This window comes from Phyllostomus discolor, chromosome 11 (assembly GCF_004126475.2).
Source record: "Phyllostomus discolor isolate MPI-MPIP mPhyDis1 chromosome 11, mPhyDis1.pri.v3, whole genome shotgun sequence".
NCBI classification, from domain to species: domain Eukaryota; kingdom Metazoa; phylum Chordata; class Mammalia; order Chiroptera; family Phyllostomidae; genus Phyllostomus; species Phyllostomus discolor.
The window spans coordinates 94,352,775-94,369,873 of record NC_040913.2 but is presented as its reverse complement, the minus strand read 5'-3'; the positions used below and the strand labels follow the sequence as shown (position 1 = coordinate 94,369,873).

The window sequence follows — 17,099 nt, the reverse complement described above, 5'->3', positions numbered from 1 at the left end:
GTACACCCATTTCCTGTCAGACAGGCAAAGTATGCGTGTTTTCTGGTGTGCTGCAGAACGGTGGCACTCGGTCTGTGTGTGCCGTCAGGGGAAGAAGGTTGAACTTTGCTGCTGTGCTGGGTTCAGACTCAGTTGTCAATCCCCTGGCGTGGCCCGCTCTGCCCCCCACTGGGGGAGTGAGGAAGGACACCCAGAGAGGCTGCGGGGGCTGGGCCGCTGTGCCGCCCACCCCCACTCTCCTTCCCAGAGAGGTGGAGGTCTCTCTCTGGGGTTCCTAACAGACGATGCCGGGTGGGGGAGGAGGGCGCTCTTCGAAGGGAAGAAGGGACTTGAACCAGCTGGGAGGGGTGTGGCTGGGGGCAGCAGGAGAACGCCCCTGTCTCCGGGTTTCCCAGTTCACCTCCGCCCGGGCGGGTGAGGACGTGGGCTCCGACGGGCCGCCCCCTGGACCCCAGGCCGCGGTCTGTCCCCCTCAGAGTTTTCCGGGGCGAGGCAAGCTCTGAACGTGCTGGCTTTTCCTCCCTCCCTTTTCAGACCATCGGTGCACGGGCCATGCAGCCTAGGGCCCTGCAGAGCCGGCGGCCGCCTCCAGCCTCCTCCCCGACCTTGGGAGCGGCCGGTGCCCTCCGTCCTTCCTTGTCGGTCCCCACACGCCCTTGACCTGGAGCGCCTGGACCTGGGACAGCGCGGAGCTGGCCCCACTGCAGGCCGCCCCGGCCAGCTCCGTGCAGTCCAGGGCGCCCCGGGAGGCGGCGGGATAACAAGGGGTGTGCACCTCGAGCTGTTTGCATTCCAGCCCCGACGTCTGTGCGGAGTGCCGAGGGGAATCATGGGTATGAGCACACACCTGTCCCCGACCGCTGAGCGCCGCGGGGGAAGCATCACAGAGCCAGCAGGACAACAGACCCACCTGTGACAGAGAGCGCTGTCTGCAGTGGACGCAACCTTTTCCTGTCGGTAGTGGGTTGCCCCTACCTGCTACTCATGAACACCTGCTTCATGAACACCTGCTGTTCTCTGCACTGAAGTTGCCCTGAGACGCCTGCTTTTCTCCCTCGCCTCTGGCGGCAGGCACATGAACACCCATCAGTACACGGGGTTCTCACCCAAGGGGGTTCGCCGGACGTAGAGGAAAATACCCTCATCGGCAACACTGGGCTTCAGCCAGAAGACCTCACTTGGGTCCGGGCTGCGCCACCTCTGGATCTGAAAGTTTCGGAGAACCACCTAAAGAGGTGGACCCTCGGTTTCTACGTCACGGACAATGGAGAGAGGGGTGGGGGGCCAAGACCCAGAACCGCCCGTGGGGTGCGGTGAGAAGGTGCGTGAGAGGGTGATGTAAATACTGAAGAATATACGAACGCTATTTGCAACCATCTCAGAGTCTTGGGGATGTTTATTAAACTACACACTTACTCCCTGTTGACATTTCGTAATCCACTCTGGTGTGTGGACTAATTATGGATCTCAAACATTCAAATATGAAGGTTTCCTTCAGTAATGCAATTAACCAGCGAGAGGCAGTTACAAAGCCTTTACAATGTAGTTGAAAGTATCTTTACATAGTCTTAAGCTTTAATAATTTGCTCAAAACTTTTTATAGCCATCATTCCCACACCATCTTTTAGGGATCAACCTTTCATCTAGACATCAATTCACAGTGTGGGCACTTGGGGTTTCTGAAAGTTAATCACTCAGTGTTTGAGCCTAAGAACCTGACGTGAAGTTAGTGACGTTTGTATTGCAGAGCCGTCAACAGCACCAACTCTGTATCACGAATGTCTGCTCCCGAGACCGGCAGTGCGCCCTCTCTAGGCCAATCCCACAGGCAGACTGGCGCCCGGGAATGTCTTTTTTTTTTCTTTCTTTCTTTTTTTTTTTTTTTAAGGCAAGGCAAAGTGGGAACGTGGGCAGAAAAGAGAACCACGCTCATCAAACTGATTACACTAGGAGCTAAATTCCAATGAGCAAATCATCACCGATAGTTCTTTCTCTTAATTTTTAGACAGTTTATGCCGCGATGCTAAGAAAAAAAGCCCTTAAATCATGGAAGTGCCCAGACATAGGTGCCCGGATCCCAGGTCTCCCGACGTTACCCAGAGAAAAGGGGGGCGGGCAGCAAAGGTCCTAATGCTGGGCTGGGGATGGCGCAGAAACTCGGGGTGCACCAGGGCCAGGGGGTCGACAGGGGCTGAGGTCAGACCTGGGGGCAACTCCACGGGACAACGGCAGGTGAGCAAGGCCACAGGAAGCTGACGGCCCCCGGGTCCCACCCAGGGGTGGGGCCAGAGCGCTTACTGGGCCTTCTGCACTGACCGCTGGAGAGCAGCAGGGGGGGCGGGGCAGGACTCTGGAAACAGCTCAGCAGCTGCCCCTCAAGGGCAGATCCCGTGACCTGACATTCCAGGGGGCGGGGACATGCTTCTGGGCGGCTGGGGCACTGCTGAGCCGGGACAGGGACCGGCGCCCACCGGTGATGGTGACGCACTGCCCCCCTGGGGGGGGGAGAGCTGGAGGGAGAGCAGGAGGCGGGCGGGAACCAGGGTTGGGAGGGTGACGGGACACAGAGCAGACGCTCACATGACACAGTTTCTGGGAGAGGCGGGCCGAGTCTAGACACCCAGCCTGGCAGCTGCCCCGAGGAGTGGCCACAGAAGCGCCCGCAGGGCAGAGGGGGGCGCGGGGCCAAGGCCTCTGCTCCTGCTCACAAACCCCAGTGAGAGGCGGCGTCTGTGGGCGAAGCCAAGGCCGCACGAGGATGCGAAGAGCCACCCGGGTGTGCGTGGAACTTCCCACCAGTGACAATAAACTCAGTCGTCGCCTGGGGTCTCACTGTGTCCTCCTCAAGCATCGGACCCCCGTCTCAGGGTCTGGGGCAAGGGTGAGACCAGGGACGTGGGGGTGACACACTCAGGGGGCGGGGCAAACAAGGGGGCACAGTCGGCGTGTCGATGGCGCACCCAGATCAGACGGACGGACAGACAGACCGCACTGTGCCAGCGGGTGCTGCGACCGCAGTCAGGCCAGTGGTTTCCGTGGGAACGCTCAGGCCAATGAAGTGCGACGCCGGTTAATACACATCCCGGACGGGGGTTTTGTGACGCCGGCTGCTGCTTTATCTCGCGTGCACGCTAGTTAATGAGCTTTCTGCTTCCGAGCCTTCTGACGGCGCTTCTCGTCACAGTGAGGCGCGGGTGTCCTCAGGACGCCAGCTGCTTTAACCTCGCTTCTGCCCACAGTCGGACACTTCTTCGGCTGCCCTTACCCTAGGAAGTGGGATGTGAGACACTTGATTTTCCTCTTCGGTCCTTGGACTAGCTCTGCATCTAGGACAACTGTTATCTGTCCCAGGCCTTTGTTTGCTTCTCTGTCAAGTAAAGAAATTCATCTTCACGATCACTGGTGTGTATTAGTGCTCAAGGCTCCAAAACATTTAATTTCCTGTATCATGATATTTGGCGTCTCAAAGATTCTGAAGCATCAGGTTCATGAAGAATTCGACTGACTTGCATACTTTAACCATTTCAGTTCACTAATTACTTAATTTTAACTGTCATGCACACCAACTAGCCACATCTTTTTACTTCATTTGCTGGGAGGTAAACATGCTGAAAACGGCAGCTGCCACTTGGCACACTTGCCCTTTTGAAAGCATCGTTTCTCCTCCGTTACTTTGGCCATCTCGTGTCCTCTTCCTGTCCCACGTAAACAGGCACGCTCCACATCGATGTGACGAACGGGGAGGGGAAGGGGCCGAGCCAGGCCCTGCCCCCCACATGGGTCTCGGAGTCGCGGAGTCCTGGGCAGACATGCACACTATCCATGTGCCGTTCTCTCGCCAGGAAATCCCCGGTGGGGGAAAGGCCCCACTGCACCGGGCTGTATCACGCATGGGTGGGGCACATGTGTGTGCAAAGGGACACCCCAAACCCGGAAATTATTTATAAAAAACTGTGTGTTGATTCTCAGGTGTTTCAAATTCAGCCACCTGCAAAGTACCCTCCATCTGACACAATCGAGCTCATCAGTCTCGATGCCTCTCAGTGCCCCTGCTGTTGTCTGTCCCACCCCTTCCATGTCCACAAAACGTTTCCCTTGGAGGGCTTTCTCCATCCGCAGAAACAAAAAAGAAGTCACCTGGGACAAGATCAGGTGACTAGGGAGGGTACAGCACGGGGGTCACGCCGTTTGTGGTCAGGAACTGCTGAGCGCTCAGTGTGGTCACTCGCAAACCACCCGTCAGGGAATGGACAAACACGGTGACAGAGTCTCCAAATAAAATTCACTGAAGCAGAACGCAGCCTCTCACAACAACACCAGCTGGTGCACTGATCCAGACGGGTTCCTAGAACACTCACCTCGCGGGGGAAGCCTGTCCTACAAGGGCCCCCCCTTCAGAAGATAACTCTGGGTTTTGGGGGTACCCCCTTGGAATTTTATATGGATATGTAATAATATATTATGCACATGTACGATCATACATGTTCTAACATAGAGTCGAATACACGCAATAAATAAATACAACAGTGAAGTGTCAATGCGTGGCAGGCAGGTGAAGACTACCCCGTCAACACGTGACACACACAGCTCCTGCCTCCCGTACTCGAGCAGGAGTTTCCTCCGAGTGCCCGCACCGCAATCAATGCTTCTCGGCCCAGAGGCCCTGAACATCGTCAGGTATTTTCTCTTCTGCCACTGGACTCCAAAAACACCAGACCTCCAAACAGACACATTCAAACTGCTGCCTCCAGTGAGGCTTCTAAATGCGCTGCCTGGCCAGCCGTGTGCAGCGTTAAACAGCTGCCCGGCACCCAGTGGGGACGCCCGGGAAACATCGGCAGGGGACAGAGGTTGCGCCAGCCAGGCCCCAGGTGCGCCCTGGGGACAGGCGGGAGGCCGCCGGCGTCGGGGGCTACTCACTGGTGTAGGTGAGCTGGAAGCCCTGGGCGGTGTCCGAGCCGTTGGAGGTGAACTCCAGCCGCAGGTGGTTGGACGTGCTGTTCAGCGTCAGCCCCATCAGCTGGCTCTCGGTGAAGGTCCCCAGCGGGCGCGACGCGCTGTCCTTGCCGTCGTAGACCTAGTGCGAGAAGTCACAGCGTGAGACCCCCTGCCCCACGGCGGTGGCTCTAGGTTCGCCGTCCCGGCCAGGAGCGGCTTGGGACGGCGCCTCAGAGGGCGCCCCTTGCAGGGAGCCGCCTGGGCGAGTGGCTCGCTGGCCCTTTCTGTCTGCTCCCTCCTTCCCGCTGGCGAGGGAGACGGAAAACCCGTTTGTGAGCAGAGCGCTTGACGCTCTCCGCCGGGAGAGGCTTTTCTGTGTTCACTGAACATTAAATAGACATGCTGTCGCGTGTCCGGGTTCCACGGCTCACGCTTCCCCACCCCCGGGCACCCCCTCATCCACGTGTAAAGGCTGGAAGGACGGACAACACTCCAGTCCCCGGGGTCTTCTCCGAGCTGCCCTGCCTGTGCAGGACACCCCTCCCTTCTGAGTGTCTGTCCGGAAGTTCAGGAAGACCCCCGGCCGAAACCTCGTCACGCCGTGCAGTACAGACCCTGGAGTGCCTGTGGTCCTGGGTGGGTTGTGATAGAAAACAGTGACCCCCGGGCAGCGACATGGAGAGGGGGCCATGCCGTCCTGCCCTAGAGCACTGAGTACCCGACTCCCCGTTCCCAGCCCTGTGGGAAGCCAGGTGGGTGCCCCGAGGGGCCCGCAGCCAGGCCCATGGGCCCTGTGAGGAGCAGGCGTGCGGGGACCCGAGGGGAGGCTTTGGGGACAGGATCCGGCGCTGCTCCGAGTTCCTCCAGCCTGGGAGGGGCGGGTGCCACTCACACCCGCTGGGCAGGACACATTTGTCTGAGAACCATTCGGGCGTCTGCGGGGACAGGCCGTGTCTCTGCAGGTAAACGTGGAGGCAAGATGCGCTGGCTTTTGGTTCCAGTCAGCGAGCGAGAGCTGCCGCGTCCCGGGTCCCGGGTGAACAGGAGCCGCCTCCCCACCGCGGTGACGTTCACCCGTGTGCGTCTCACTCGGGTCCCCGCTCTCCCGCCTGCCCTGGGGTGCAGGTGCCTGTTCCTGAACAGTCGGCCTCGAAGGCCGTCCGGTGTCTGAACTCCAGGCTATCGAAGGACTCAGGAAGCGGTTCCTTATGACACACATTACACATCTTTTTTAGCTACCCAGAAAATGCTGGTTTCCTGTCTGAGACCAGCGTCTTAATGTCCATTCTCTGGGCCGCAGGGGCAGGCACGAGGCTCCCGAAGGCCTAGGAAACGCAGGAGCCCAGAGTGAGCCGCCCTCGGAGCGACCGCACGGAGACGCGGGCGAACGTGGAGCAGGATGGCGCTTGTGTCCGTGAGGCTCTGGGGACGCCTGCCCTGGACGCCGCTTCGTCCCTGTGCACGTGGGTGGGTGACCAACGGGAGGGTGCTAACGGTCGCCTTGGAGCTGGAGTTTTGCGTGTTCGCTTAGTGCTCGCAGTGTAAAGAGAGCAGGGCCGGCAGAGCCCGAGACGCGGACGCACCGGAGCGCCTATGAGATGTAAGAACGGACCCCACCCCATGTTCGTAGGGGGAATGAGCCGAGATCCCCCGCCCCCGGCCACACACCAGCCACTGGCCACTTCTCAGGTCACCAGGCAAGGCGAGGCCTGGGTCACGCCCAGACCCTGACTCCGCTGTCCAAAGCCTCTGCCTTCCCTGCCCCGAGGCTTGCTTTGCACACGCTTGTTCCCCACCCGGCCGCAGGAGGGCCCCCAGCTCCCTGCCATCACCCCAGGAGAGGGGGTGGGGCTCCATCAGAGGCTGCACAGGTTGCAGGGCGTCTCCCTGTGGAGGTGGGGTTCTAGAGACCCACGCGGGCCCCTGGGGGCTACCGGCCCCCAGTGTAGGGAGTGGGCGGTGCGCTGGGCGTGGCACCTGGTGGGCGTGGCACCCGGTGGGCGTTCCCAGAGCCGCAGACCTTGCGTCCCGGCCCCTGGGCTGCGGCACCGCCCACCAGCACATCCCTGGGTCCTGCAGTTCACGGAGACCGCGTCGTGTCCCGTGGGGCTTCTCCACGTGAGCCCTGCTTTGCGGCCCGGATGACAGTGGTGGAGCTCATTTCCACCATCGCGTCCAAATCACTGTAGCTCTGATCGTGGAGACCGCGGGAAGGTGGGGGCGGCTGCGGGAGGGCTGCGCCCCAGGGGCCTCCCCCCGACACTGCCCTGTTGCTGCACCCGCAGGGCGCGGGCTGGAAGCGCGCACCTGGTTACGTCCCGTCGCCCTCAGCACACTCGGAAGCGCGGGCGTCCTCGCGTGTTTTGACGCGGCAGAAGCCGAGTCTTGAAGGCATTCAGTCATCGCCCCAAAGTGACCGACCGATGACGTTAGATCCAGGCACCCGGACTGAGATACCGTATTTTGCCGCGTACAATGCACACACACGTTTTTGGCCCAAACTTTCAGGAAAGAAAAAAAATCTTTCGTTTTAGCTTTTGATCCAATTACTTATTTATTTATATCTTGATACTTGTTTTTGTGTGTTATAAAGGAATTTTAGAATTTACTTTTGAATGAATTATGGTGCAAGAAACGGTATGGAACAAATAATCATAAAATACCAGGACAGACTACCAGGTACGAGAAATTGTGTGTCCCGGTAACTACCCATGTATGATGCGTACCCTTATTTTTCTATAAAAAATGTGGACAAAGAGCGCGCATTAGGCAGTGCAAAATACGGTATTTTTAAAGTCTATGAACCCTCCACTGAGTGACACGCCACCCCCCACCCCTTTCCAGCTCAAGATGGAAGGATGTGCTCGTACAAAAACACGCGAACACACGCGTGCGTGCACGCGGGTCTGGGCACGCAGCGGGGCAGACGCCAGCGCGGCCACGGCCGGCCCTCCTACCTTCAGGGTGTCCCCCTCCGAGAGCCGGAAGCTGCGCGCGCGCAGGCGGACCCCCTTCCCGGGCTCCGTCTCGATGCTGTAGATGCACTCGTGGTGGTCGTCGTAGTTGGCCGGGAAGTTCGGCGACAGCAGCGCGCCTTCGTTCCCCCGGACGCTCGCCCCGCACTCGGCTGCAAGAGACCGGGCACCGCAGGGGAAAGAGGTTCAGCGCGGGGCTGCGGGTTCTCCCGGAAAAGCATTTCAGCGGTGACAGCCCCCTCTGCCCTGGAGGCGCGTCATCCCCACACTGCTTTCACGGAGTAGCGTTTTCGACCGACCACAGACTGCGGGGGGGGGGGGGGGGCGGAGAGGTGCCCCCAGCCATCCCGTTGGCACGGTTTCCCATCTCCTGTAACAGGACGCCCCGACTCCGCGGGAGCGGGGCGCCGTCCCACCACGGCTTCTGGAACAGTCCGTGGATCCCGAGCCCCTGCTGTCTCCCTGGGCCTCGCGTCTCCTCTCCTCGCCTCATTCCTGCCTCGTGAAACGGCCCCCAGTTCCACGTCCCATCCGTGCTCCTGCCCCGTGTTTCCAGCTGCAGGCACCGCCTCGCGGCACGCGTGTAACCGGAATTCTGAGCGCAGCCGAGCCCCCCGCCCGCGTCCCCGCCCCGAGCTCCGTGCGCTGCGCCCCGGGCCGAGCGCGCCCTCTGCCGTCCGCTGAGGGTACTTCGCTGGTGCCCGCATTTGCATAAAACCACCTCTAGTCCAGGCAGACAGGAGCACCGCGCCCCGCTCTGTGACACGGGCGAAGGTCCCTTCCGGCACCCGTCCCCTCACCTGGAAGCGTCACCGACCAGGTTAGGTCAGAAGTCCGTCAGCTCTAAACTTCTGGGAGCCCAAAGGGTCGACCATATAGCAGTGAAGTCGCTAAAGGTGGGTGCGCGGTGTGCGTGGGTGGGTGCGTGTCTGCTGACGCGCGTGCATGTCCGTGTGTGAGATAACAGAGCCCCGCGGGGTGCCCCATCGAACAGTTTGCCGGCCGCACCCCATGTGCCTTTGCAAAGGTCAACGACTGGAGCTGGAGTCTGCAGGCACGCGGCCCCATTGGACCGGGAGAGTCGGTGCGGTGCAGCTGTCCGGGGGGGTGGGGGGAAGAGGCGGGCAGTGGACGGAACCAGCCTCCCCGCCCCCTGTGGCCCTGAACCACCGCCAGAAGAAACGGGCCAAAGAGTCAGGCTCGGCTGGTGGGGCTTGTGCACGTGGGCCGTGTGTGTCCTCACGTGGAGGGGCTGGGAGCAGAGCCAGGGGGACACCAGGGAGCGCCTGGGCCACCCGTCCCGCCCCTCCCTCCTCCCGTGAGGACATGGCCGCAGGCTTCGGTGGGGAGCCGGGGGGAGAGGTGAGAAAGGACCAGCAGAAACTGGGGACCCGGTGAAGGTACGGGGTTTTATGACAATTGTTTACACGTGGCAGCTACACTCACTGCTCTGTTTATGAACGTGTGACGCCATAACGACACCGTTTCAGAAAACAGTTTCACAGAGAAAGTGGTGCGTGGTGCGCCCCCTGCCTGACGCCAGGCGCCCGTCCTCAGGCCGGGGCTGGGCGGTCCCTGAGCGGGGACCGCTCTTCCTTCCCAGGGCACCCGGAGGACGCCGGGCACCCACGCCCACAGAGCGGCGGCTCTGCACCTCAGACTCAGCGCGGCCCTCGGTGCATGCCCTCCTCGGGGCAGCCTAGCAATCCAGGGGGCCTGGAGGGGCCCTCCTTGACTCCTCCTCTTCCCTGAAGAAGGAGGGAGTTTTTACCTTAAAAGCCCAAACAAATGAAAAGACACCAAACAGCGAAGCAAACAGTGTCCCTCTTGGTCCACCCAGTGGGGGGCGCTGCGGGGGTTCCAACGAGTTACAAACGTCAGACGTGAGGGGAAAGAAGGGGAAACTCCTTGGAGTCTGATCGCCGTGTGAGGGGTTTCAATTCAAAATCAAATGGGACAGTGATCGATAGAGGAAACTGCAAAAATCAAGTTCAGGTCCTCTTAGCCATTCCGTCTAAAGTTTGAAAGAAAATGCCTCACCACTGAGGGGGGAAGAACACTCCCTAGCAGCAACGGGCGGTTTCCGGCGCGAGGGAAACCCGCGAGGGTGCCGGCAGGTGCCGTGGCCGGCTGCGCGCTCTGGTTTGGCGCGGTCCGGCCGCTCGCCAAAGAGGCGGGGCCGGAAAGCGGACTTCTCAGCATTGGGACGCAAGGGAAGACAAACATTAGCCTGAAGATTAATTAATTTCCCCTGTTTTCTGACTAGGGTTTGGGTTCCAGGGCTCTTTAAAAAGCGGGTGCGCCCTGAGCGGAGCTCATGAGGGGCGAGCCGGGGGTGAACAGACCAGTGAGTGCGGGACCCTGACTGGCCCGCTGTGGCTGGTCGGCCCCTGTGGGCCGGCAGCACCGTGGCTCTGGCCTCCAGCGACGGGGGTCCTTCCCACGCCCCACTGCGCCCCCGCCCCTCGGGAATGAAGTCCGCACTCGTGTCGATGCTACTATCCATCACTCGGAGACAAGATACAGGTTCTAGGGACACAGTCGACCACGATTCGTTTACTCAGCACGTACCTGTGCCCAGCCCTGCAAGCCCACGCGGGCGCCCTGGGACACGGGGTGGGGGGCAGGACTGCACGACCCCAGAGCCCCAGCGCAGTTTGGGGAGCCCCTACTCTCCTGGGTGCTCAGTCCCCTCTGAGGGCATGAGGCGGCTTGTACGGTGTGCAGATTCGGTATGTTAATTTTCTGCAAATCAGTTTTAGTACAGTGTTTTATTTCATGCATCCATAAAGTGGGCATGATTATTGTTTTATTTATGTTTGTGCTGCTTTATAGTCCTCAGTCTATCATGCAAATTGCCACGCAACTAGTTCCCTTTCTTAAAAGCATAACTTTTGTGTCTTCCCTCGATTTCCAGAATGCATTGTGTTTGAATTGACACCAGTCCGATGGACGTGTGTGGCTGTGGTCGCCATCGTTTTCTGACTTTATGTTAAGACTGGTAGGTAAATGTGGTGCTTCTGTTTCCTTTAGGAGTGGGTTGGTGGAGAAGCATCCCTGAATTCCTCAAGAGCACGCTGGAAAAGCTAGTCCAGCGCTCATATTTCTGCCACGCCGCGGGGCAGAGGGGCCCGGAAGCACACTGAAAGACACAGAAAACTATAGATTTTAAGTTGTTACCGCCATTGTACTGGGAGATACTCCCTGCTTCTTTTTTTTTCCCCTAAGATTTTATTTATTTATTTTTAGAGAGGGGAAGGGAGTGAGACAGGGAGAGTAACTATTTATTTTTAGAGAGAGAGGGAGGGAGGGAGGAAGGGAGAGAAACATCAATGTGTGGCTGCCTCTCCCACGCCCCTTACTGGGGACCTGGCCCACAACCCAGGCGTGTGCCCTGCCTGGGAATCGAACCAGCGGCCCTTTGGTTCCCAGGTGGGCACCCAATCCACTGAGCCACAGCAGCCAGGATGAGACTCCCTGCTTCCATCAACATATCCGGTCAAAAGTGGTCTTGTGACAGCATGGTTTCCAGCGGTCGTTTGTCTGTTTTTCCCCTAATAAATGTGCTTGAACTTGTTGTGTTCCACTGTCCTCCAGCCACGAAGCTTTACAGCTGAAAGGAGCCGACCTTCCAGACGGAGGAGCAGGGCCAGAGGCTGGCACCCTGCGGCACCAGCGGAGCTCAGGCGCGCGCCTTGACCCGCCCCGCACCTGCCCACCCCCTCCCTCGCCCCTCCCCCACCCCGCATCCCGGCCACGCACGCCGCGCCCGTCCCGCTGGATGAATGAAATGAAAGTGTGCGGCCACCTACCCACACACCTTGGCAGAGGTGCGCTCCACACTCGGCGGCCCCCGCCCAGGCACGTGAGCTTGGTGGCGCCTTCCAAGCGGTACCCCGGGAAGCAGGAGAAGGTCAGCGCGTCCCCGACTCCGAAGCGGAACCCGATCCTGCGGCTGAAGGCCGGGACGCCGGGGTCGTCGCAGGGCTCCAGGTCGTACTCTGGCGGGAGGAGAGAGAGCAGCAGGGGCGTGGGAACCGGGGCGGCACCCAATATCATATTCGGCGAGACCAAACCGCGCTGTTACGCACAGTGACTCAGTGCACGGAAACTCGTTCGCAAACCCTGCTGGAACCGCGGGGCGAGCCGTTCTCCTCCGCGCTCGGAGGTCGCCCCTGTCACGAGCGGCGTGGGGGTTCGGGCTGTGCACCCGGGCACGCAGCAAACCGAGGGAACCATTTCAAGACCGTCACCTCCGCAGCGGGAAGTTATTTCCTCTCTCCGGCGTGTAAAGTCCGCTACTGTCCTCTCTCCCGGTGGCGCCGAGCCACTGGGACACGGAGCTCAAACCCTCGGAGACCGGCCGCAAAGGCACCCCCGCCGAAGCTTCCTGTCCCGGGGTCACCCCCCCAACAGCCTGCGGGGAGGAGCCACGGGGTTGCCCCGCCCCTCCCCAATCTCCGAGCCACGTTCTGCTGAAGCGCAGTGCAGAGCACCCGAGCAGCTTCTAGGTGTTTAGGGGTCCGCTCAGGAAGGAGGCGCTTAATGCAGGGGCAATAAATGGCTGCGCGTGGGGGTGAAGACCCGGGACAGGACGCTGAGGACAGTGACTCGTGTTTGCTGGCCACTGAGCCTCAGCCTCCGGTGTCTGCCTCCAGGCCCAGGGGCTCCCTGGCTGTCCCCTGGCCCCAGGCCCGGTCCCTGAGCCTTTGGCCACCGAGAGGGGCTGGGGGGGTGGTGGGAGCTTCGAAGAGGGTAGGTGAGAGGGTGGGTGTTATTTCCCCGGGGGGGGGGGCCGGGCTGGATTTCTAGAACCCATCGGCCCCCCTCTCGGATTCCCCACTTGCATCTTTCCAGTTTTCCCAAGCTCTGCGCCTTGGTTTCGGGATTCCCCGTGCACGTGTGAAGTCCAGCCCCCCCACCCACCGCTGCTGTCCCCAGGACAGTCTGGTCCAGTCCCCCCTGCCTGTCTCCGTCATCCACGCGCGTAGTCACCGGCGTCTCAGCTCCTCGGCAAGCGGGACTCTGCGCCCCAGCTTCTCCCCCATGGCGCTTCTCGGTCGGCGTCTGGGGCACAGGCCTTTTAGACCCCCTTGTCCTGCTTCGGTGACACAGCTGCTCTGGGGCTCTGCCGAGTCCGGGTCTGTCCAAGCTCTCATCTTGTGAAGAGAATGGCCGGGACGTGACGTGGCATCGCAGGAGGCTGGCACGCAGGGCGCCGGACCACAGAGAAGTGTGGGAGGGGGCCTGGGGCGCGGGGAGGCCGCTGGGGGCAGTGGCACTGGGCTCACCCCCTCGGGGACGCGTGCGGAGGGGGGCTGCGGCCCACAGTGGGCCCCCGGGCGTCTGCGGGGGACTCTCGGGGAGACACACTCGGGGGGGGGGGCTGCGTTAATAAACCCGTCTAGGAAAGACACACAAACTGGACCAACAGGGAAAAGCTGCCGTCGAAAGTGTACTGATTTTACACAAACAGCAGGGAGGTCCCCGGGAGGGCAAATGCTCCCTAACGAAGCCACTATGTATGTGAACCCTTAAAACATCGCCTGCATCGTATGCGTGTCACCGGGGACAATCTGCAGCCCCTTCCAAGAGAAAACCGTCTCGACGGCGTTGCTCCTCAGGCGCACCCAAAGGACAAGTTCGCCCTAAAGCTGCCTGGGCAGTCGAAGGCGTGTTGCTTTGTTAGGTGCGTGTCCCTGAGCCCATGGAGCAGCACCGGTGACAGGGACCCGGGTGCCTCAGGTCACGCTCTGCACGCCAGGGGCAAACAGACTGTTCCCCAGGTTCGAAACCGTTCCCCTGCTCATTTCAATGTTTAACAGAATTTCAAACCTCCCTCAAAGCTACGAAGACCCCACACAGCGGATTTTGCTCTTGTTTGCTTGTTTGTTTTTCAGCGAGTTTATAAAAGCAGAAAGCCCAGAGTTGCACTCCATTTCTGGTGACAGAAAGGCTGCTGGTCAGCTCCGGGCAGGGAGGGACAGCGTCCGGGCACAGGCGATGCGGACAGACGGGAACCTCGCAGACTCGGGAGGAAGACCTGCACCAGGTGAGGCAGGGGAGGCCCACCCGCAGGCCGCAGGCCCCCCACGACCTGGGACGGCTGTGAATGCAGCCAACACTGAGCCGCAAATTTACTGAAAACCTTGTTTTTGCTCATCCGGTTTCATTAGTGTTTGTGCATTTAATGTCTGGTCCAAGACAACTCTGTCTCTTCCAGCGTGGCCCAGAGATGCTGAAAGTTTGGACCCCCCTGGATAGAGGAGATCGTGGGCTTGCATCCCTGACATCTCTGTCCTTGATGATTCTGTTCAAGTTCATTTTGGACCGAGATGCAGGAAGGGACGGAGGGAGCCACGTTCTCAGGGTGGCACTCACTGAGACCCACTGAGGGAGAGTCTATAGAGAGAGGGTCTGGGTGTCAGTGCTAGGGACATTTGTGTCTTTCATGTAAGAGGTGGCCGGTTTTATGATTACCACCGATGATGGCGAATCTGCAAGAAATAAGTGGTCTGAGTCCACCCTAAAAGCCCCACAAATGCGATGAAACCCCAGGGAAAGTCAACAAAGTCAGATGAAAATAAATGGCAGTTGGTCCTGATTACAGGAAGTATAAAGCAGTTCAGGGCATCTTAAAATCCACCAGAAACCCTTCGTTTAGATGCTGTTTCAACTGGTCAATGCCACCTCCCCAAAGTGGAGAGAAAGATTTTACTTGGCATGTTGCTAATGATGACGCACTACTTAGCAATTAAGTGGCCACCGATCAATGCCTGGGATGGAGAAGACACGGGTAAAAGCCGTCGGCAACACAAGGACGGTGCACGGCGACCCTCCCACTGAGAGCTGTAGTCGTAGAGCAGGAGCCATGATAAACACTCGGGTGTGGTAGCAAAGGCTCTACTGAGAGGTGTGGGGCGTCGGGGAGGGATTCAGGGAGCTGGAGGGGGGAGAGACTGCCCGTGATCAGGGACGGGGGCTGCCGAATGAGCAGGACGTCGGACCCTGGCCCTGCTGACACGCGTCGATGCCCAGCTGGAGCAGCGAGGCCCTCCCTGTTGGCCGGGTCTCCCTGGGGCCTGGCAGTCGCCTGGCCACCGCGTGCTCTGTGAACAGCAAGTGCTTGTGGTGTTAGGTTTGTCTCGTACGCGTCTGATCAGTCCAGGGTCTGCGTCGTTTCATCCGTGAAGGATAGTCATGCTGTTCCCGGAACCACTCAAAGGAAACACCTGAACCCACACAGACAGTGTCTGGAGCAACGTAAGTCCTTCCCGGACGCCGTCCGTGTCTGGTAACTAGAAAGGAAGAGGCCACTCGGTTTCGGAAACCACTTTGTCACCGTGTGTGTCTGCGTTAGAGTCATGCAGAGACCCGTCCTCAGTTGTGTGTGTGTTCACACGTCCTCCACCCTGACGGTGAGGGCAAGCGCCGGCCCCCGGAGGGCAGCGGCCAAAATGACCGCAGCACAGCAGCCCTGAGGACGCCTCCTGACAGGCGCCAACCGTCCCCGCGGGGCTCCTGACCGAGCTGACGACCAGGAGTGGAGGGGGAGGGCTTCTCCGGAGAAGGTGCCAGTGCGCCTCCTGTCCACCGAGAACCTGCAGGCCGACGCCTGTGGGTGTCCGCAGACGCCTCCCCCTCCCCCGACAACCAGTGCCGATCCCCTGGCCCCCTTCTCTGCAGTCACACCCCCAGGCTCACGCACCACACACAGATCCCCCCGCCCCACACGGCACCGTTCCTGCAGGAAACTCGGGAGAGCCCGGCGCACCTGAAAAGGTGATGTTGAAGCCCTCGTAGGAGATGGAGAAGTCGGAGATGAAGCGGAGCTGGGCGGTGAAGTTCCCGAACAGGCCCGCCTTGATGGAGTGCGGCAGCACCGAGCCCGTGAGCCGGGCCACCGGCTCCGAGAAGCTGCCGTCCTCCGTGACCAGCAGGTAGTCGTGAGAGCTCTCCAGGTGGAAGGTGTGGAACATCATCTGAACGCCTGGGGGACAGGGCGGGGGTGGGAGAGGGCGGGGGCAGAGAAAGAGGTGGGGAGAGAGAGAGAGATGAGAGCCAGGCAGACGGGGGTGGGGGAGGGAGCCCAGCTGCCCAGGGACCCTTTCCTCTGGGCTCAGAGACATCGGTCTTGAATTGGAATTTAGTCTTGGCATGTACACCTAACCCTGAAGCTTAAACATGAAGATACAGACAATGGGGAGAGAGAGAGTGTGTTTAGGAATGAAAGAGATAAGCAGGAGGAACAGTAAAAATGAATACATGCTGGAGAATATAGGAGTGTAAGGTTAGACGTAAGCATAGATTCAGATGTAGATACAGATGCAGACAGAGACACACTTGCAGGTGTAGATACGGATACAGACACAGATGTAGATATAGTTACAGACATATGGATACAGATAGAGATAGAGATACAGATGCAGGTGTAGATACGGATAGAGCTACAGATATAGATGCAGGGACAGATAGAGATACCGTTACAGACATACAGACACAGATAGAGATACAGATGCAGATGTAGATACACTTACAGACATACAGATAGAGATACAGATAGAGACACACATGTAGGTAGAGTTACAGATAGAGATGCAGTTACCGACCTACAGACACAGACAGAGATACAGACGCACATGCTGCACGGAGACAGAGATACTGCGGCAGCGAGACGGGGAAGGAGGCAGACAGCAGGCTGCCGGCAGACACAGACACCCGGTCCTGAGGGACAGCAGAAGGAAGGACGGACCGGACAGCTCCCCCGTTTACATTACACTAAACGCGTGTCCTTTAGAAGAGCTTCGCTCGGGCGCCCCACGCACGAACCTACAACCTCAGGGAAGACATCTTCTGAGCCCCGGGCTGCGGCCCCCAGGCTGACGTGCCCCCACGAACTGCGCCCCCAGAGGATTGCTTCTCCGTCCCCAGAGCCAAGTCAGCGGCGTTAGCTACGAGCAGCTTCTTTGGGGTACAGACGCTTGTGTTTATGACGACCAAACCTTGGTGGGCCATAACTTGTTTCCTCTTTACTCTTAATCCCCTTCAGGCCACACTCTTTTTAACACGCATTCCCGAGGGCATAACGTAACTCGGCACATGAAACTAAATATGTCGGTTTAGCATCAAGCAGGGCTCAGGTCTAAGTGGGGAGACAGGGTCTGCACAATACTCATGTGACCAAAG

General features: G+C 59.5%; 1 protein-coding gene across 1 annotated transcript in view; it reads right to left on the bottom strand.

The window, feature by feature from the left end:
• LOC114508849 (CUB and sushi domain-containing protein 1) overlaps positions 1-17,099 on the bottom strand; it is a 416,019-nt gene that overhangs the window by 138,267 nt on the left and 260,653 nt on the right. The window contains exons 21-24 of the mRNA XM_036011116.1: positions 15,688-15,903; positions 11,726-11,914; positions 7,896-8,065; positions 4,921-5,077 (exon numbers count right to left, since the gene is read on the bottom strand). Of these exons, the coding sequence (XP_035867009.1) occupies positions 4,921-5,077; positions 7,896-8,065; positions 11,726-11,914; positions 15,688-15,903 (732 nt within the window). The remainder of the gene's footprint in view (positions 1-4,920; positions 5,078-7,895; positions 8,066-11,725; positions 11,915-15,687; positions 15,904-17,099) is intronic.